This window comes from Girardinichthys multiradiatus, chromosome 24 (genome assembly GCF_021462225.1).
Source record: "Girardinichthys multiradiatus isolate DD_20200921_A chromosome 24, DD_fGirMul_XY1, whole genome shotgun sequence".
NCBI classification, from domain to species: Eukaryota; Metazoa; Chordata; class Actinopteri; order Cyprinodontiformes; family Goodeidae; genus Girardinichthys; species Girardinichthys multiradiatus.
This window is the reverse complement of record NC_061816.1, coordinates 12935159-12957411: the sequence shown is the minus strand read 5'-3', so window position 1 is coordinate 12957411 and position 22253 is coordinate 12935159. Positions and strand designations below refer to the sequence as shown.

General features: G+C 38.2%; 1 protein-coding gene across 3 annotated transcripts in view; it reads right to left on the bottom strand.

The window, feature by feature from the left end:
• Positions 1-2761: 2761 nt before the first annotated feature.
• The window catches only part of LOC124861680 (rho GTPase-activating protein 6-like), a 93074-nt gene continuing 73582 nt past the window's right edge, over positions 2762-22253 (bottom strand). For 2 of the 3 annotated variants that reach the window (XM_047355588.1, XM_047355590.1), the window contains exons 2-14: positions 21116-21275; positions 17364-17435; positions 13895-14043; positions 13330-13458; positions 13020-13215; positions 12874-12929; positions 10367-10517; positions 9189-9337; positions 6991-7170; positions 6502-6593; positions 6221-6435; positions 6064-6135; positions 2762-5723 (exon numbers count right to left, since the gene is read on the bottom strand). In XM_047355588.1, the coding sequence (XP_047211544.1) occupies positions 5227-5723; positions 6064-6135; positions 6221-6435; positions 6502-6593; positions 6991-7170; positions 9189-9337; positions 10367-10517; positions 12874-12929; positions 13020-13215; positions 13330-13458; positions 13895-14043; positions 17364-17435; positions 21116-21275 (2118 nt within the window). In that variant the 3' untranslated portion in view covers positions 2762-5226. The remainder of the gene's footprint in view (positions 5724-6063; positions 6136-6220; positions 6436-6501; positions 6594-6990; positions 7171-9188; positions 9338-10366; positions 10518-12873; positions 12930-13019; positions 13216-13329; positions 13459-13894; positions 14044-17363; positions 17436-21115; positions 21276-22253) is intronic. The other variant, XM_047355589.1, reaches the window with a different exon arrangement.

The following is a 22253-nucleotide window of genomic DNA, read 5'->3' as shown; positions in this document are numbered from 1 at the left end:
CTTGTCATGATCCACAAAATTCTATTTACAATTCGGCTCCTTTCCAATGAGCCGACAAAAGAAAACAGAAGAAGCGCACTCGCAGTACCGACTGGGGAACAAACTGCCTCTGTGTCTACACAGGTCCCGATTAGTCAGAACCTCCTGGAGCAGAACAGGACATGCTCATTTCAAACATCAGCTGCATGAAAGGGGCTTGCAAAGTAGGGTTGGTGTTTGGAAGAGTCAATGGATAACTTTGATTTGGTTTCTGTAGGTATTTATCTAATTAAAAGCTATTTACTATCAATATTCCAATGTCTCAAGAGGAAGTCAAAGTAAATGTTAATAGTACATTGTCATTATAACAATTATTGGATTCAGCCCTCTCAGTCATTATTCCATCATGCACACCAAGAAAACACTTAAATCCTGATCCTTCAGCTTTTCTAATACATCTAATGGTGTGCTTAAGTGGTAAACCCAACCATTATCTCTGTTAAAAGTCATCAGTTAGCTTTGAGGAAAATTAAGCTCAAAAGTCAGGAAATCTTATTCATCTTTTTTATCCTCTTTCTTAAAATATGTTTAAAAATGTGTTTATTTTCAGCTGTGAAAAAAAAACATCTTAATAGTTCTGCTTAGTTTAGAGTTTCTGCCATCTATTTAGATCTTGTGTAATTTTACTTATCAGCGGTTATGTGAAATGTTTTGAAGCTCTTGACTGACATCTAGTGGCAGAGTTGATCAATGACCACTCTCAATAACTGCTGCTGTGGAAATCAAAATATGAGTAAAATGTCAATGTTACCTGAAAAATGGGTTTATTGGATATTAATGAGAACTATTTTAGTGGCATTTTACATAGAAAAGTGACATTTGTTTATTTCGTAGGGGAGGAATATGGCTCTTTAACAGAGATAAAAATTAAAGATCCAGCACTGCTTGAAATGGTAATAACAGAACATTTTGTTAGCATTCACTTTACGCAAAACATCTCTTATACCGGACAATTTCTTTCTTTTTTGCGTTTGCTCACATTACAACCACAAACTTATATAATAATTTTTTTTCAATATATTTATTGGATTTTATGTTATAGAAAAACATAAAGAAGCCAAGAATTATTTTAAATGGAAATCTGAAAAGTGGGATATGCATTTGCATTAAGGATTTTATTTTTGGGTATCAAAGTAAGGGGACTGAATACCATTCCTTAAGTTTGTGACCAAATGTGCAAAACATTCAAGGGTTATGGAGACTTTTGCCTGGCAGTATGTTTTTAACCTTTCCTTAGAGGTAAATCCCTCAACAATTTGTTTCTGTATTTGTTAATTGCCCAAGTTTGTTTCCTTTTTTCTTTGCATTTTGGCCACAGACATGTTTTCTAAAGTGTCATGTAAGGTAAAGGCTTTGTATTTCTAAAGTATTTAAAGACGATGCTAAATACTCCCAACTCATGCCTCAGCATCTGACATTTAGCTGTGAAGAGACTTAGAGCTGCTTTTTTTTTTCTCCACTATTTGTCCTCCCATTTTCAAACAAGCCGTCACAGACGAGGCGCATGAGGATGTCATCTCTCTCTCTGACGTCCTGGCTCAGGGTACTTTAGTTGCTGCTCTGCAGGCTTGCTTGAAAAGCTTTCACAGCCTCTTTTTATCCCGAAGCACCTAACAAACTGCAGCCACGAGGTTGCTTTGATCTCCTGGAGCAAAACGCTGCCAAAATAATGCCGACAAGGCACACAGACAGAGGCAGTAACTTTGCAGTGCGTGCATCTTGGACTTTAATCTCCAGCGTGTTTTATTTCCACAAGGTTTTGAGTAAAATGCGAGGGCTTTTTTTGAGAAAGTCTTTAAATTTATAAATTTATAAAAAGCTAGCTTGTCTGAGACTTGCAGCTGCCAAATTAGGACTAATGTTGAAGAAAAGGTTTATTGTCACCTGAGACAGTGATTGAGCTATTTGGGCAAAGTGGCTAGAAGATTGCTTGTAGGAGTCGAGGTGAGGCTTTTATACCTAAGAAGACTGAACCAACTGTCAAGCACGGTGGTGTTAGTATGATGCTGTGGAGATGGTTTACCAGCCGTGGTGCTAGCTTAAAGTGTTAACCTTTCAACTTTACCTCATATTAACAACAAAATGTCTAACAGGAGAATCCCATGACGGATGTGCAGCCAAGCCATCTGCATGATGCGATTGTCAATTAGGACCAACATTTTTATAGATTTTTCTGAGCCCTTGGTGAACATGTCTTGAAGAAATAAAGCAGTTCTTAATGCAAAACAGGGGTCCAACACACTACATCTACATAATAAAGTGGCTGGTGAGTGTATGTAAACTTGGGATTGCAGCTGTAAAGTACCACTGAAAATACATGTTTTACTTCTGTGTTCCTTGAAAGAAAAATATCTTTTCACTGTACCTAACCACCAGAATAAGGTACCTGGCCTGTGTATTTTACAGAAATTGCAGGAATTTGCAAGAATACTTTAGAATAATTGTTATTAGCAGGTACTAGAAATTCATCCAAAACCCTTCATCTGTTTCATAATGTTTCACTGAGACTTTTGAAATTTTCCTTTTTACATGTCAGTGGATTAAATATACAAACATTTGAATTTGAGGGTTTTTTTTCTCAAAAAAAAAAGCCTAATATTACATGTTGTGTTTTCTGCAGCTATATAAATAGAATGAATTAAAAGGAATCAGTTCATACTGACACATGGCAAGTAACCAGCTCATGCAGTGCAGCTTCAAGGTACTCAAGCAGATTCAGCTGTAAACTTTATCATATTTAATTCAATGGTAGCATATGCTGATGAGGACACGCAGTACACAAGCAGTTACCAAACGAATAACAACTTTGGACCCAGGAAAAGCCACCAAGACAAAACAGGGTCTGGTGGTTTAATAGTAAGGTTAACAAGATATGAGATTAAATGAGGACCATAAGGATTACCTCCTTTTTTCCTTAGTTTTCTTCCTTTTTGACTTCAAATTGATACATTATATTTCATATTACAACAAAGAACAAACTCACACATGTATAAAATAACGTAGTGAGACTGGACCTATGGCACACTCGGCTCCTAATATATCACAGAAGGTGCTTTTAAGTCACATGCTTTGAATCTCAGCACCAATGGGCAGGTGGGTTTCCATGGAAACGTTGCACTGTGGGCGGCAGCAACGAGTTTAAGCACGTTTTCTAACACTAGATGGCACCACCTGCATTAACACAACTATTCCTGTTTTTCTGGTGTTATAATATTTTGTTCTAATTACATTTTAAAAAGCCTGTCCAGGGTGTACCCCGCCTCTCGCCCATAGACTGCTGGAGATAGGCACCAGCTTCCCCGCGACCCACTATGGAATATGCGGTAGAAAATGACTGACTGACATTTTAAAAAGAGCTTTATATGAGCAAATATGACCACTGCAGAGAACAAAGAGTGAACTATTTGCCTGCAAATTGTTCCCCTGAATTTTAAATCTTGAGACAGATTGAACCAATGTAGTTAATCAATAGGGTCAGTCAAATGTGAGAAATGTGAGAAAAAAACATTTTGAAGAATATTTGCAGTGCCAAACAAAAGTATTGCCACACCTGGTAAAGATAGGTCTTAAAAATAAATGAATCTTTTATTGCAGTGACATAACCTTACGTGTAATAATTTAGAAACATCCGGCATTTAATTTGTTTCACATTTAAGTTCAACAATATCTTTAATGCTGTTTAATTATAAAACTACCAGTCCCACACTTATTAGTGTCCCTATCTCCTGTTAAGATAACAGATTTTTTTTTTTTTATCGCACAGAATGTCTAAAAACTATTAATTACTCGACCACTAGAGATGTATGCCTTGGTCAGAGACTAAGACTAACTTTTTGGGGAAAAAAAATACACTTAGTGGGTCTGGTGTGAAACAAGGGATGACTGTTTGGAAAAGCCCCTAATTCCCACTTTAAAGCACATTAGAGGATTTATGATTATCTTGACCTGTTTCTTTTATTCACTTGGCCTGGGAATTTTATTTGATATAACAGGACATTTATTTAAAAATCTGATCGACTCTGCCAGAAAACTCAAAATGGGTTCTCCTGAGGTCTTTCAGCAGAGTAATAGTCAAAACAATTTGACCAAATCTATACAAAAATTAAATACAAAATAAGCCTGCCATTGCAATATCAGTCCCCAGATATAAATTCTCTGAAAAACACAACTTTACCAGGGGAGCCAATAATTATAGAAGAGGATGTACCTATTTTCATTTAATATATTACAGATAAAAAAAAAAATCTTTTATATTACAATAAAAAAGTCGTAACACTTTTTATTTTCAAAATTATATCACCTTAATGACTTTAAACTTTGACCTTTAACTTTGATTTTAAAATGAGTTTTTTTATGCTTCCAAAATAATGGAAATAAATCTTAAAACTGTTCAAAGGCCCATCAAAGAAACAAGCAAAAACAAAACTGATCCTGAAAACTCTAGTGGAGCTTTGGCACATTGTGTCCAGCAGACGGCAAGGGCACGTAACCTACAGCTGCATGCTTTGACAATAACATTTATGCCACCAGAAATACTTTTTTACATTCAAAATGAAAGACTGTAACAGAAAAGGGACAAAAACGTTCTAGACCAACCATTGAAGCAACTGTTAATTTTAGGTAGATACTCCGAGGAAAACAACATATATGTTATCTTATGTTACATACTGTACAGTTTAACAACATTTAACATTAAAGCATAATTCAACATTTGATCTTTGCAGGAACATGTGGCTGAATTACATTCATAGTATGCACAAAAAAGTTAGCAGCAAATGACGTGTACATCTTAAGAGTTTGTGTAAAAAAATAAAGCAATAAAATATGTTTAAAAACAGCAAAGAAGCAAATTATTTCCATCGAGAAGGCTAAGTTGACTCGTAGTGGAATACTTGTTATTTTAAAAGGGTTATATGTTTTGAGGTAATTTTGGTGGGCTCCTAACTCACAAAACACAAGGGTCAAATGAAAGAGGTCAAAATCTATACAAAGAAGAGATACTAGTGGCTCGTAGATTTAAACATAAAGTCTGTATAAGGCAGCAGCTGCGCATGTAAACAACTTCATGGCGCTGAGATGCAAGAGCTCAAAGGTGTTTTCTGGAAAGATGGAAAGAAAAAAAAGGAGAAGAACAAGGTGGGATTGTCACTGAAGGGTTTTGCCCATGCAGGATCCTACAGGCTGAGATCACACCAGCGTCTCCGGCAGTGTGTCGGCATTGTCTGAGGAGAGCAGCTGCCAGATCTGCCACCGTTCCCGCTGCCAGTCCTGCCACTCCGCACTCTGCGGAATCATCTGGCCCGAGTTGGTCTGCGGCGTGATCTGCCTGCCGGGTTGCAGTTGATGCCGTGGAGGTGTCGCAAGCTGCGGGGAGCTCTGAGAGCCGGTCACGCGACGATGTGCGTTGTATGGGGGAGGGAAGCGTCCATCGCTAGGCAATCGAAGGGAGCCCTGCATGCTGTTCAGGTCGGTAGTCACAGCGGGGTTAATGTTCAGCTGCAGGCGTGGTCGCCCTGTCTGTGAGTGAGGGGCTGTGTACAGTCGTGTTATGGGGGGGTGGGTTCTGCCCTCCAATGCTGTATGAGTTCGTTTTGCGTCTGTCTGCAGTTTGACATCCCCATGGGATCCATCAAGACCTTCCTGAGAACTGTGGGAGTTATCCTCTGACATGTTGCCATGGGAACCTAGAAACAGCATCACCACATGAGTGAAATTTATTATTTTTAATTATTGACCCCATTAATACATAATTTTTAATACAGAAATGTGATCTCCTTTGAATACATTTAAATGTAAATGTATTGTATGTGTACAACCTATTTTAAATAACGTTGGCTGAAAACATTTGAAAACAGTTTTGCTGCCTTTGGTTGAGAATCTACAATGTAAATAGTCATGAAAATAACCCATAAATTTTTTCTAAAACCCTTGACCGGTAGTGTATTTCTAATATCGAAAGATTTGAAGTCATAAAACTCATGGTGCAAATCTAAAAGGTGTTCTGACTGATTTGAAAGTGGTTACCTGTATATGATTGATTCTTGAGAACTGGTTTAAGAGTTCTGTGCCATGTGCCCCAAATGTTAGCATGCTCCTCTGAAAAAGAAATAAAAACTCCCAAAGTTACCTAATATTATAGAAGAAAGAAACTGGGGGAGTCATTAGGTTCTGCAGTGCTGACCTTTGGAAGGCTCTCGACTCCAGTCGGGCACCTGCTCCACCACAAGGAGCTGCTGTTCACTGGCCGGACTCCCCGGTTCTCCTCTGCGCTCGCTCAGCACCGGTGAATTGTTGTCATAAGGAGAAACTTCCCCACTGGACACCTTGTTGGAGTCGCTGGACGAGCGTCGCTCACTCAGACTGAAGGGCTCCTCGGACTGAAGGAGGTCGGGACTCCTGCGGTAAAAATGAAACTTAGGGTAGGAAGAACAAGACATGAGATGGTGTATGAATGCAACTCACTGTGAGGCTTTCCTCCTGAGAAGGTAGTCGACCACATCCGGATCTGTCTCCAAAAGGCTCATCAAGACTTCATTTTGCAGATCGGGGGGCACCTATAAGAGCACAAACAATCTGATTAAATTCTAAAATCAACGCATGAAAAACAAATATGAGAGACCTGGTGGTTCTGATTACTGCCCTCTTTCCAGAGTGATCTTTAACCAAATCTTTGAATTTTGAGATTCAAGAAAGGCAGGTTACATGAGCAAAAAACTAAAAGTTAGACCTCATTGAAAAAACAGAGCTCCCTATAAATCTGGTTCCATTCACTAAGACTATGGTAATGCCATCATAGTATTGAATTACAGCCGAAATGTATGGCTCACATGGCTTTAATCTTGGTCTAAAAAGTTTATTTCCTGCTTGACCCAATGAGGACTCTTCTTAAATTCAACACAAGCAAGCATGAGCGAATGAGAGAACGTATGTGCGCTTTGCAGAGCCACAGACCATGAAGAGAGTATGGCAGCCCGCAATCATCCTCTGCAGCACGGCGATGACGGCGGTGCTCTCCTCGGCCCTGGCGGAGCTCTGGACGCTGAACTCCTTGTCTGAGCTCTTTTGTTTGTGGAGCAGGTTGGGGCCAAAGATGGTAGCGAGGTTTGAATACGTCATTTTGTTTCCTGGTATCTGAAATAGGGTATTTAGGCAGCAAAATTAACGTCTGTTCTGTACATATGGCTTTTAAAATATTTTACAAATAAAAATTTGAAAAGCATGGCATCCATTTGTATTCTCTGCCTTCAATTTGGCCAACAAGAAGACAGGGATGGTGGCCCACAGCAAAAAAAAAAAAAAAGAGAGAGAAGGTGGCTGACAGCATAACAGGACCTCCACCATACCTAATAGTGTATAGGAGGTGCTTCCTCACATATTCAATAAACATGATCACTATTTTTTTCATGCCAGACCCACCTGGAGTGTTTGCTGCTGCGAAGCTCAATTCTACTACTGACCAGGGCGTGGCACCGGTGGCATAAGGGGTTAAACGCGCAACGTCTAATCTACAGATGCCTTAGTACTCAACGCAGGCTGTTAGAGTCCTGGCCTGTCCTCTCTACTTACTTTCAAAAAATATGAAAAATAACAGATATTAGTGCCTAAAAACAAACATAAAAAATGTCTGCTACTGACCCATGCACATGGTCAATTCTATTTAGTCTCACAAGTGTATAAAGTCAGGCCTTCCAAGCAACTAGTTGGCAGATATAAAATGTTTGTTATGGTAAGAATGCTACTTTTGTAGTCTTTTATGACTTCATATCAGTGTTTGGGTCAGAACACATCTACCTTACATAAAATTGGTTTCTCTTTACATATCAATTCTTCAGTGCAGCTGTAAATTTTGTACTTAATACCTCACCTACTGCTCTGCTTTTGAACACTTGGGCACATTTACCACAGGCTTCTCTTTTCCAAATAGTGTTGAAGCACGGTTGACAATATGTAGCTCATATTTAGAAGCAAAACTCATAATACCCTTTAAGTTTCAAAATCTAAATCCATTTTCCTTTCTCTTCTCCAATTTACTCCCTTTCCACTCCCAGTCCCTGTGGAGGGATGGGAACCAATAGCAGCCAAAAAAAAGCAGTGAAGTGCTCTTCCTAATCTAGTGTGAAACAGCCAGACTTTCTGTGACAGGCTTGGAACACTTGAGCCTTAAATTCATGTAGGTACAGCACACACAAGCACAGTGTTCAGTGTTTGAGTTCATTGTCATGTAAACACATAAAAACAAACAAAAAAAAACCATTTTCATGTGGAGACGCTTGACCAAGAAACACTGACACTCCCTGGAAAAAAAATGAACTTCCTTCAGGGAAAAACATTGATTTAAAGAAGAAAAAAAACTGAAGCCTTTTGTAAAATACCCAAAACATGTAAGCAGGCATGACAGTAAGAAACTGAAACCTTTTTAAGCGATCAAGTCAAATTTATAGTAGTCAACCCCTCATCACCCAATAAAGAAAACCTTAACAAGGAAGAAGGGTAGTGGCAGCATCATGGTATGAAAAAAAAATGTTGCTAAAAAGTAGTTGGAGTACTACATTTGGGGGTAACAAATGCTTGCTGGGTTTTATTCTCATTTTTTATTTTTATTTTTTCAGGGGCCTAGGGGGCATTACTCCCTTCCTCATTGATTATTACTTATAAAAGTCCTCTTTTGAATAGTATAAAATAGTTCAGATAGTTTCAACAGATTGTATAATCTTGTATTTTTCCATTGAGCCCATCACTATGAAGGGAAAACAGCATATGTACCCATTTTGATTCATTTTAGCCCAAGCTGTCTTTAGGCTATTGGTGGTAGTTTCCATTACAGCCAATTGTAGCTGAATGTCACCAGACCAGTTGTTTAGTTTTCAGATATAGGAGTAAGTGCAGCCATTCACATAATGTCTGATGTCATATCCACTGCAAGACTACTTAGTAATCTCCCATCAGTGTTTGTGCACAGCATTTTCTCCTCCAGCCACTGAAGGCTTCAAATAGAGCCCACTTAAACAAGTTACTTCCTGTCACTTATTTTTGCTTATTTTCACCAAATGAGGTAGAAAGAAACCCCTAACAGACTGCCCAGAAGCTATTTAAACATGTTTTGTACTCAACCTGCAGCTATATTTTCTATAACTTATGTCAGCCCTCACCTCCTGACCGTCCTTGGTGTGCTGGTCGTTGGCGTGGTCTGCCACGGTGGACAGGAACTCAAGCAGGCGATGCAGAGTGTCACTGTTGCATGCCGGGAGCAGGTAGATCAGCAGCTGAGTGATGCTCTGCTGCTCATCCAGCTCCAACACTGCAGCAGAAATCAGGATGGAATAAGTAAGGGAGAGATAATATAAACAGCTGAGAAAAAATACTTCCTTACAGATTATATTTGGTTTTTTTTTGTTTGTTTGTTTTTTGTCACATTTAATAAATGTTAAACTATAACCTGAGTAAATCCAAATGTCTGTTTTCAAATGATGATTTCATTTATTAAGGGAAAAGAATCTATCTAAATGAACCTGGCTTTATGTGAAAGAATAGCTGCGCTCTAAATTAATAACCGGCGGTGGCAACATTGGCAGCAACAACTGTCATCAGCTTTTTGTGATAACTGGCTTTAAAATCATTGTGGTGGAATTTGGCCCAGTCTTCTTTGCAAAATTGCTTTTATTCAGTCACAATGGAGGCTTTCTGGACATGAGCAACCTGATTAAGGTCCTGCCACAGCTTCTCCATCAGATTTAAGTACCTAGGCTACTTTAAAATAACCCAAATCTGCTTGACTTTAAGGTGGAAGCTAATCTCCAAACATTCTCTGTCAGGATGTTCTCATGGTTCAATTAATTAAAAGTTGGCAAATTATTTAGGTCCTACAGCAGCAAAGCAGCCTCAGACCCTTATACTACTACCACCACATTTGACTGTGGGTGAGATTTTATTTTATTTTTTTTACCACAGATGTAACAGGAAGCACACCTTCTGAAAAGTATCACTTCTGTCTCTTGAGTATGCCGAATGTTTTCCCAGTAGTCTTGCTGGTTATCAAAATGTGTTTTGGCAAATCTGAGATGGGCCTTTGTTGTTCCTTTTAGCCTACATCCTGTTGTTGGATACAATCTATTTAGGTGATTTCTTCACTACAGGTCAGTCAGTAATCAGATCTAGGTGTGGCTTTTTCCCCAAATACATAAAATCCTTATGTAAAAACAGCATTTTTTTATTTACTCAGATTATCTTCGTCTGATGAAATTTGTTTGATCTGAAACAAGAAAACTAAAAGAGAAGAAATCTGTTAGGAGGCAAAAGTAGGAGAAAGTAGGAGTCGACTAAGGCTCACATGTGGTGTTGATGAAGGCTGTGTAGAGCTCCCTGGTTAGAAGAGGGTCGGGCATGTCCCTGAGGAACTCCTTTAGCAGAGCTGCCACGTCATGAACGCTGTGCTCCTCGTCCAGCTGCACGTCGATACCGCGATCGAACTCTTCCCGCAGCTGAAAGCCAATCAAAAAGGGAGATTCAGAAACATCCTCTGCACTAAACAATAGACATTATATTCTTTGAAGGGACACACCCATACACATTCCCAACCTTTTGACCTTCTAAAAGACTGTATCCAGACTACTTCTACCAGTATGAGTTGTAATCTTGACCATCTACCCTTTTGGATGACATCCAGACAATCAGAAAGCTCATTCCAGTTTTTTTTTTTTTCCTTTTTAAGGAGAAGAGAAGATGATTTAAAACACATCCCCTTCAACACATGAAGTCATTCTAATTTGAGAAATTTGCTCTAATAACCACATGTCAGCAAAGATTACCTGAAACAAGCTTATACGTAACATGCTATCAAGTATTGGGACGATATAAATAACAATAGGATTTAGGTGCAACAAAAATGCTGTCAATCTTCAAGAGAACATCAGCAATTCTCTAAACATAACATAGCACTCTGACTAAATGGTTTGGTTCTCCCACCTAAACAACATCCCACCCTAAGCCCCCATCCATCCATTACCTCCGAGCCATTACTGCAGATAACAACAATGCAGCTGACAGTTTACAAGCTGATAAAATATCTACTCTTGCTTCAAAAAATGTAAGAAATGCAAATTTATGAAGATCTGACCTTTTCTGTTTGACTGTGTTAGTTGTAAACCATGCAAAAAGAGAACCCAAAGATATCCCCCAAACTTCTTTCCAAACATATTGTTTAAGTAAAATGTTCATTTATTTTAAAACTTCATCAGGGAAATACACATTTAACACCTCCAGTTTTCATATACTTTCATATACTACAAGTTTTTTTTTTTAGATCTTTCACCACCGACTTTGTACGTCTAGCGTGATAAATTTGAAAAATGAATTCTTCAGGACTTTTCTATTCAACAATAGCTTCATTCCTACCATTCTAAACTAAAGTTCACTGCAGTGTGTAATTGTAGTTCAAGGGGTGTGAATACTTTTGCAAGGCGCTACAATAAGGTGATTAATTGCTTTGAAAAATGCATATCTTTCAAATCATCCCATCATTAGCAATGGTTATTTCCAAAGAAGATTCTTATGCTGCTGCCTCATTTGTGCATATTCCTGATAAAGATATAATACCCAATTCCCTGTGTGATCTATATATGTGTATCTGCAATTTATTTCAATCTCATAGGAAGTCTTGATGAAATAGGAAAATAATCATGCCATCACATCATTACGCATTGAATTGTAGCATATGTAATTGGATCACTTAAAAACTAGGCTGCAATGAATCTTTTGGAAGCGTCAAAAATTCCCCTACTTGAGCACTGCATCTTTTACACTCCATGTACACCTCACGTCTTCACCTCTGCTAAAGAATCGGCAAAACTCCACCTCAAACATCAAAGCAATGACCCAGTAATAATGTAACTTATTCTCGTGATATACCTTGCAGATGCTTTGCTCAAATCAACATGCAAGAAAACCAACTTTCTGATTCAGTCGGCTAATAATTCTCTGACTGCTTGGGGGCACTCGTAAAACATAAAAATTTCCTTTCCCAATTTTCAGTTGATCCTTAAATATGAGAAGAATATAGTGTAGCACCATTGATTCCAATACACATGCAATATTCAGAACAGGAGTGCATTAAACAGGACACACATCCCTTAAAGACAGAATGCATCTGCACTAAGAGTTTAAAACACTGGCCTTGTAACAAGAAAGGGTGGCAAAAAAGCCACTTTTATATGAGGAAAACACCAAGGATACACTGAAATTTATCATGAAGAACGAGGATGAACAGCAGCTTGTTTCTGAGATAAATCCACCTTTAGATTGTTTGGTACAGGTGGAAAAGCTTTTGGCCAGAGCAGGAAAAGTGATTCTTGCCAACAGTGAAGAACTGATACAAACCATATGTGTGGTTCCTCCAACAGAATGTAATGAAAATGAATCCAAGAACAATGACATTAATAAAGTGTGGGATCAAAACATCCTCCACATGCCGCTTCTTCTAACAGTCCCAGCAGCTATCTGTGAATGTTCCAGCATTATGTCCCACCATGTCACAAGGCACAAGAAGTTTTAAGAAATTGGCTTAAAACTTACAATAGACCAGTGATCAGAAAACTTCCCAAAGCTAAACCTTTTTAAGGCAAAAAAATTAAAAAAGAATGCATCACATTCAGTTAGGACTTGAACCAAAAGTTAAAAAGCTGTATACCACCGTGATTTACTTAAGTCGTGGACAAGAAGAAAGGTGGGTTTGAATGGTAAAAGGATGATGATATTTCAGAAAAACGAAAAATCTCTGGATTGATTTCTATTCAAAGTCAATTCATTTCATGAAAAAGAGAAAAACTGAGGAGTACTCACTTGTCTCACTCTCTTCTTAGAGCTTCCCACTCTGAAGATCCCCACTGTCTGCAAACCTGAAAACAAAAACAACAAAAATTAGGTCAATTAGAAAACATGAAGTGTGTACCGTATGTCCTGATTGCTGAAGTTGGGTATCTGCCCACCGTGTTTCTCGATGTGCTGACAGCAGCTGTCGACCACCCGGGGCACCTGACGGTAGATGGGATTCAGGCTCAGACGTTTGTCCCTGTGCTTTTCCTTCTTGCTTGGTGTCTCGGCCGGCAGGGAGAGCTGCAGCGCCTCGAGGAGGCGTGACTGGTTGTCATCCAGGTCTGTGATGGAATCCACAGACATGCCTCCCTGGTGGGTAATCATACATTTGATTCAATCTAAGTGAATTAAACAAACAAAAACAAGTGGATTCTTGTTTAGGATTAGGGGATAGACAAAAGGACTTTTTAAGGTCATTTTTACCCTCCTGCGGACTCGTGGTGCAGACTCGGGGGTGTTGGGCGACGTTGACTCATTGGCTGTCTCTGACGTGGAACTCAGTGAAGAGTTACTGCTGGACAACTCTTTGTTGGATGGTCGCTTGGTGGCAAACTAAACAAAATATCCATCAAGGGTTTTAATTTGTGATTTTCTCCAATAAAACCCAAGATACAGTTCTGTCAAAAAGTACAGACTTTTTTCACACTGAAATGTTTTAGATCAAACAAAGATAACTTGAGTAATTAACAAGTGATTTCATTTATTAAGAGTTTTGTTGTTTCATGGGCCAAAATTTGTCCATAGTAGTGTAAAAGACTCATTATGTTAAGGGGCATTAACTTTTTCATAAAGGGCCAGGTTGGTTTGGACAGCTTTATTTCCTTTAATAAATGACACAATCATTTGAAAAATACATTTTGTATTTATTCAGGTTGTATTTGTTTGGTAATAAAAGCAACAAGAAAGAAGACTGTGAGGTGGCAAATACTTTTTCACAGTACTGTTTGTCCCTAAAATTTCCAAATGGTAATAATTGGTGATTAAAGACCTGCAAAATGGACGACACGAGGTCAGAGGAGTCTTTGTGCTCCTCCCTTTGCGGAGGGTCCAGGCGGTAAGCATCTTGACGCTGCCTGTGTGCTCTGTCATTGGCAATGACCTGTGACAGGGGTATGCTGAAGGCCTGGGGTACACACTCTGTGGAAAAGAAGAAACAAAATACAAGACAGGAGGGGTGAGAAGCACGTTCTTTTAAATCCAGATGATAAAAAGACTGAAGCATAAAACTACTAAAAATAGTTCTGAAGATAGTAAGCAAAGTCTCTGTATTCCATCTGTTTCAGCTTGGCCTTTTACACAAACGCAATAAAAGCATCAAAAAGCATGTTTACCATGTCAGTAAAAAGTCTTATTAAGTCTTATTAAAGTACAACATCTGTTTTCCAAAATAATACATCAGAGAAAATGTGAAGTCGCCGCCTTATTTTAGAGATTTTGACCAAAATAACGTGGATGGCTCCTTTCCAAGCAATGCAGTGTTCTCCTTGTTCGTCATTTTTAGATGTCCAAAATTGGATTATCCAACTTTGTTTTAACCGTCCTAATTGGAAAGTATTGCAAATTTGCAGATTATACAGAAACAGACATTTTAGAGCTATCAGCTGGGAAACAGTTTACTACAAATGCATGCACCCCTGTTGGCAACCATAAAAGATGAGTAAAAAGTCTATTTTTAGTAAATGATTCTTTTATTGCACCAGAATTTCTGAATTTTTACTCTTTATGGAACAGCTGATAAGTAATCATTGAATCCCAGATTCTCTGGGATATAAATATCATGTGATACAAACCAACTCTTCAAAGTGGAAAATAAAAGAGAATATTCCATCCAATTAAAGCCAATGTTAATTAATCTTAATATATCAGAAAATAAAACTATAGGAAATTAGCTACTTGCCTCACATTTGTAAATGAGAGAATTGTCTGAAAGTAATTTTTTCATCGGGATCAAACGTTTGAACAAGGCTATGGTGGAATCTGGTAAACAAAAACTGAAAAAAACTCAGCCTTTTATCAAGATGATGATGCAAAACATATGGCCAAATCAACACAGAACTTTCTGCTGAAGAGAAGAGTGAGAGGACCGAGTACTCTGGACAATTTTGAGGGAGACTCCAAAGAGGAATGCTCAAAGATCCTTCTCAGTGTATGCTCCAAACTTCTTAATGTGTTAATGAAGACTAAATCCTATCCTTCTGACAAAATCAGATTGTCCAAAGTTTTGACAGCAGTCGTACAAAGTATGGAGAGCACTGTAATTCAAAATCTCAAAGTCTGATTCTTCGCTTAAGAAAAGACATCCAGCTGCGCAGTGAGAGAAAGACGAGGAGAGGGAGCGCAACATGCATTCCACAACCACAAATGAAGGGTTTTGGTTTCCAAAACAACATGAGGGCTTATACTGTTACACAATGTGTTTGCTCTGCAGCCTCACCGCGTTAAAAGGCCTTACATAATTACACATACACAATGCATTTATACTCGATGTGACTCCGATTATTGGATTTCACAGATGAGTCCACAGTCAAACCGCATTTCTCCTGCTGCCAGATGTATCAAAATAGCCTCGGAGAAAGTCGTGCACAGTTTGAATCGTGTATTCTAATGTGTTAAGATGGGTGACGATTAACTTGCAGCTCAACAAAAGTCATGAAAATGTATCAAAGCAAGTTATGTGAATTAGTTTGTTTACTGAGATGAAGAATTAGGTCTTATCTTATCAATGCTCAAAGTAGAGTAAAAGTGCCATATTTGCTAGTGTAGATCTTCTTTAAGTCTGCTCCAATTCTTCTGCAGATCAGATTTCTGCTACATAATTAATATTTTCCATTTATTCCATTCGTTTAGCTTGCATAGAGGAGACTAAACTTTCTTCTAATTGAAAATCAAGGTGGGTATCTGGGACCATGAAGAGAACATTAAACTGAATCCCTATAGCAGTTTTATATATACATATATCAGAGCCATGTATGCAATGATGGAAGAAGATAACTACACCAGGTTTATAATAACAGTTTTAAACTGACATACATCTTGGATGCACAAATGAATCACATGACTTTGTTATTCCCCTCAACATGAGCTCATGTGTAACCCAACTAAGTATTTGCACAGCTGTGAGAGTGAGAAACCTCACTGTCATTTCAGTCTAAAACTGGACGGATAGTAAACAAAAAGCTGCACTGCACAAATAATGTTGCCTGAAACTATGAACAAATTACATTTCTGCACCTACAGTAGATATACAAAATCTACACACCCGATTTAAATATGCTGGGTTTTGTGATGTAAAAAAGTTAGACCATGATGAATCATGTTGGATGCTTTTTCATCTTTAATATGACATAAATCTGTACAACTCAACTGAAAAACTAACTGAAAACGTTTGGTGAGAATAATGAAGTCCTTCAGCTTTTTAGCAGAGGCCTGGGTGTTTTGTGCCAGCTTTTAATGGTACCTTACCTCCACCTTAACTAAAATCCCAATTCCAACCTAAGAAAAAAAAACCACCCCATGCTTTACTGTGGGTACAGTGTGCTTTTCTAGGGCATGAAGTGTTGTCTTTGTACCAAACATATGATCTCATATTATAGATAAAAAGTTTAACCTTGGTTTCACCTAACATCTTCCCAAATGCTTTTGGAAGACTTTGAGCTTGCAAAATTCAGCCAGGCTTGGCTGTTTTTCTTCATAAGAAATGGCTTCCATCTTGCCACACTGTATGAAGAATATGGGAATATGTTGTCAAATGTAAGACACAGGCAGAAATTCCAAAAGCTCCCTCTGTGCCATCTTGGCAGTCTTCCTCACAAATTTTCTTGACAATTTTAGACCTTTAGTTCTTGATAATGTCCGTGTTTGCCCATATTTTCTCGACTTGATAATGAAATCTGCCTTCTTACTGATACCTTTGTGACAGTGAGATCCCTCTTATTTTTATTGTCACCAAAGTCTGACTTCCAATTTGTTTGTTTAGGCAAAAAATTAGAGAGAGGCTAAAGAAAAATGTTTAAAGCACTGTATTTGGCCAACCGAAAATAGCTATGAAAAGAACATTTACAGACAAAGAACGTTTTTCATCCTAAATGCAAAATGTATATGTTTTTTTGTACAATTTTGGCCTAACTACTGCTCTGAGTGGGTTGTTCTTTCAGCAAATGGCATTTTTCAGAGTCTGTATACTCGAATTAATAACTATTCGATTACTAAATTAGTTGACGATTATTTCAATAATCGATTAATCACGATAAATTTTTTTCAGCTCTAATATAAACTCATTTAAAGTAGAGAAAACTGGCAAATAGATAGCATTTTTACAACCTCTCTGTTCACCTGCATTACGTGTGGAGTGGTCTCCACGGGCAATTTTTTTTAAATGCTAGTGACAGAGTGGGATAAAGAGACAATTTACAGAGAAGCTCCTGTCAATTAAACATTTTTAAAAGAGCCCTGCTTACCTTTGTCTTTACTCTTTTCTTTGGCTAGAGAGTCGAGCTTCCTTCTTAATGACTTTTTCCTCTTCTGTCCATCTGTCGCAGGGGAAAAAAACAAAAAAAGTAAATAAATCATGTAAAACAAATGGTTCCCATATCTGCAGTTTCTTGTCTGGCTCTTATGTATAATAAAATTATGCCAGGAATACAGACATAAATTAACCACAGGGAGAAGCCATTTTAGTGAACAATCAGGTTAGAAATAGTCGCTGCCACCGCAAAACAATTACTATCAAAACACAATTAGTTAGAATGCTCACACAAACTCTACAATGTATTTTTTTAAGTTTGGTTTTACAATGCCATACACCTTCATGTCTTCTTGACTCAATAAAAACTACAAGAGTAAACAAACGGCAACAACTGCTCGGATCGGAGTAATGCACGAGAGAAATTTAGCAGCAAACAGCTCAGTTGCTGCTTGCAATCACATCAGGATATTTGTGTTTGGATGGAAGGAAGCCACTCTGTCAGTTCCCAGCATGATAAATGACTCTTGGATCTGCTGATTAACAGTCAGGAAACTCTGGAAATCCAGACACACGCAAGTTTCAAGTCTTTCAGGACTCGTCTTAGACCATGAGGTCATTTTGTAGAAAACGTTTAACTTGGGTGTTTGTGCTATCGAAGATCCCTATAAAACATATTTGCATTTTTGCTTGAAAACCTTAGTTTGAACCTTTTTGAAGGTTTAAATGTCATTTAAAGTGCTTCGGAAAAATATTTATTCCCTTTGAATTTCTTTACATAGATAGGACAAACATTGATTTATTTTGTGATTTTATGTGATAAAGTCACACAAACTAGTAAACTGCAACATGTTTTTACAAATAAAATCATATATAGCCCCTTTTAATCTAAAACCCCTGAAAAGTCCAGCTGTCTTTAAAATACAGCAAACAGGGCAGGGATAACGTTGGGGAGAGGTTTATGAAGTCAAAAAACGGTACCTCAGGCTTTGAACATGTCAAAGAGCACTGTTCCATTTATCATCTTAAAATGGAAAAATTATAGAACTGAAAAGCCAAGGAGATAATTAATCAGGAAAGCAGCCAAGAGGCCCATGGTAACTCTGGGGGAGCAAAAATTCATAGAAAATGTGGGAGAATCCGGACAGGACAACTATTAGTCCTGCACTCCACATTTCTGGCCTTTATGGAGAAGTGGCAAGATGGTGACACATGGTGGTGGCAGCATCATGTTTTGGGAATTCGTTTTTTTCAGCAGGTTTTAGCAACTCTGGTCAGAGGTAATGGCAAGAGGGTATGAGCTAAATACTGGGAGAAGGCTGTTATAACTTGAGTCTTGAGAGACTTACCTTCTAGCAGGACAACACTGCTAAACATACAGACAGGGTTACCATGTGTTGGTTTAGATGAAAGCATAGGCATGTGTTTGAATGGCACAGTCAAAGTCCAAACCTAAATCCAATTGAGAATCAACTTCAGTCCTTCAGTCCAAACTGAATTAGCTTGAACTCTTCGACAAAGAGGAATGTTATATTAATACCTGCGATAAGCAAGCAGATTTAGTTTCACCATGTATCTAACCATTTCTCACTAATCCGAATATGTTGCAGCTCTGTAAACGTGGACTGATTGCTACTTGATTTGTAGAAAGTGTCGTTTTTTCTGTGATCTAAAGTGTAACGAAACTTTGGAGTGTCTGCCACAAGACACTAGTGAGGATGGGGTGCAAATTGTGAGGAGAAACTGAAGCAGATGTTGCGATAGAGGGCGAGGGAGAATGAGAGGAGAGAGAAGCCAAGATAGGAAATGGTTCGGATTTTTGACAGATGACTCCCAAAGCCGTACAGAAATCCCCCAAACCTCCACAATCTCCGTCCTGTTCCAGACCTGTTTGCAATGCCATCTGAGGAACCTCTGCTGACTTTGTCTCATTACATCTTCATCTCGTCCTTTCTTGTCTCTCTTAATTCTGTCTTCTTTAATCTGCTTCTTGTTTTTGTAAAAGCGCCAGAGATTTGACACGCTGATGCTTGCATAAATATTAAAAATAAAAAAACTGGGGCTGGATAACAAGCATTAGTTGATATAGCCCGTACAGATGCACACACTTGTCCGTTTGAAATATTTCCCTCGCCTGCACATGGCAGCCGTCAGGAGCTCTGGAATTCATAAGCAACACATACAAGTATGTATTAAATCATGGTGGGGAGAGGTTTAACCTTCAGCTGGAATGCAGGGCCCTGGATAATCCATTAGCTGCTATGAAATGAGCGCAGTGCTATACAGTGTAGTGGAACAAACGCAGCCCTCAGAGTGCATGACGTGGATCTGTGACAGACTCTTGCAAAAACAAGACGTAATCTCTAAAGGAAAGGAAAAATACTACACTGAGGAAATCCAGAGATCTGGAAACATGCAAAAAATTCATTGACAAAAACAGATTTGATTATATAAACTGCTTGCACTTCTGGAAACCAAACCAAAGGCTACAGAAAAAGTTGTAAAGAAGACAACAGCCAAATCAATGTTTCAAAACCACTGGTCTCCACCATGTGGAGTTGGTGTCCAGCAAACAGCCAGCAAAAACTTCCTGGGTTAGCTCTAACCCTACAAGCAAAAAGACAAAAAAGAGGACATTGCCTTCCATATAAACAACATAAATATGCAGTTAAAAAACAAAAGGTAGGAAGTTGTCTTAATGAAGACACCTGTTGATGTCGAACTTAGTTTAAAAAGATTAAAATCCTGGACCTCCCCCCTCCCCCCCATGACCTGATCTCTGATATAAAAAGGTGACAGATGTACAGAATGGCAGAGGGACAGATGGATGTTTAATCTCAGCAAAAATGTCAAGCCTGTCAACTTGGTGGTTGGTAGTGGTAAAACGTACACACAATTTAGATGCTTTATAAATGTCAAGGATTTTTGGTGAATTTTTACAGGCATTTTTAGTTTGGCTTCACCTTTTGTTTAGAAAAAGAAAAAACTCACATGGAGCATTTTGTAGTTTTTTACTTTTGTAAACATTGGTTCCATTTACTTAATAAAACCTTTTAAAGACGAGATCATTTATACATGAAAACTCTGGAACTTAGAGAGCTTGTTCTTCCTTTTTTAACATGACTGTATTACTTCCTTGTAGAGCTTTTGATTCATGGTGGGAAATTTGCATCGGTGAGGACACTGGCTGTATACTGCTAGATTTGAATTAATGTTTAATTGTGTTATTTTCTAGACAACCTTTTAGCTTTTAATAAGAACCCATTGTTGGTAGACTGTATACGAAACTCACAAGACCAAGTATAGCTTTAGTCTTATATAATTTAGAGGTTTGTCACAGTCATGATAAAAAGGAAGACTCCACCCAAACTGGAAAGAGAGTCACATGTCACTACAAGGACGGTCATAAGATACCATGTCAAACAGGAAGCACCTAATCCCCATGTGAAGTTTAGTTTACATCTGAATTTGTCTTTTCATAACGTCCTGAAAAACAGACCATTAATGGCTTTTTGTAAGAGACTTGGGTGTTTGCTTTTCTTTATACGGACAATTGAAAGTATCTAGATATATTTACTGAGTTGGTCCACTTTTTAATGCAAGTTAACAGTCACATAAATGTCAGTTTTGAAATGCTGATGTTTTCTGGATCATGATGATACAAAACCAAAAAACAAGAATTTTATGTAACATTGTATAGCTGATCCCTGCTGCTTTCAGAAAAAAAAATCAATATAGTGTTCTCACCCTTTGGGATGGTTATTTGACCTCCCTGGTCATAGTCCTGGAGTAAGCGGGTGTAGGCTACTTCCTGCAGCCTGGCTCTTTCCAGCTCCGACAGGCTCTGGATTGCAACTGGAGTCAGGCGTACACTCTGCCCTGATAGGCTGCTCCAGGTGAAATCTCCCTGAGATGGAAAAAAACTAGCAGGAGTTAAAACAAAATTAACAAAAGACTGTGACATCAAAAAGTGGCTTAATGCACCTGCTCACAAAAAAGGTCTTAAGGACCCAGACTCCTGGGTACTTGCAATTTCCTTCCTACTCTGCCACTACGCAATTTATTCACTAACAAAAAAGGTAAGCACACAAGAGTCCAGGTGGTTAAAAACAGAACTGTGCATTCTTTGGCCTCATCTTTCACCCTTACAACAATTTCTTTCAACACAGATGTTTGCTGTATATGTGTGATCATTTTGTTGCGGTTTTCCACAATTGCACAACATTACAGTCTGCTTTTGGTAAAGGGGAAAAAGGAGAATAATAAATTGATGAGGGGCAAAAACTTACTTTCTGCCTTTTACAAACACAAATTGTCTTTCTTAGCATTTGGGCTTCAAAAAGAGAATGTGTCCTTTCTGGAACGTATATGATGAGTTTCAGTGTCTGTTGATTATAAACATAAACAACGGGAACAGTGGAAAAATTTAGAGATTGCATCTTTCCGCTGTATTGTATCCCTTGTTTTCATGAAAAATAAAGGGTAACCCTCAGCAGTATTATAATTTTTTCTTTACTTTTCTTATTTTAAACATGTACCATAGTTTTAGCAGTTTTTGAAAAAAATCTTCACTGTTTGTAGGACTTCAATCAAAAACATTGCAGTATCAGTGCCATGCCAGTAGAAGGCGATGACATCGAAATTCAAAAGAATACCAACCTGCACATGGCTAAAGCTGTATAGGCAAATATTTTCCCAAAACAGTTAAAGCTTGTGTTTTCTTTAATTACTTCAGGTTACAATTTATTCAGAACAAAAGAAAGCTGGTGTGAAAAAGCATTAAAACAACTCCACTGTTGTGGCCCCTTTTAGTACAAAAAGTACTAGCAGGCATGCATGAAGTGATTGTCTACATATTTGATTTTAATAGGCACCATATTTGCAT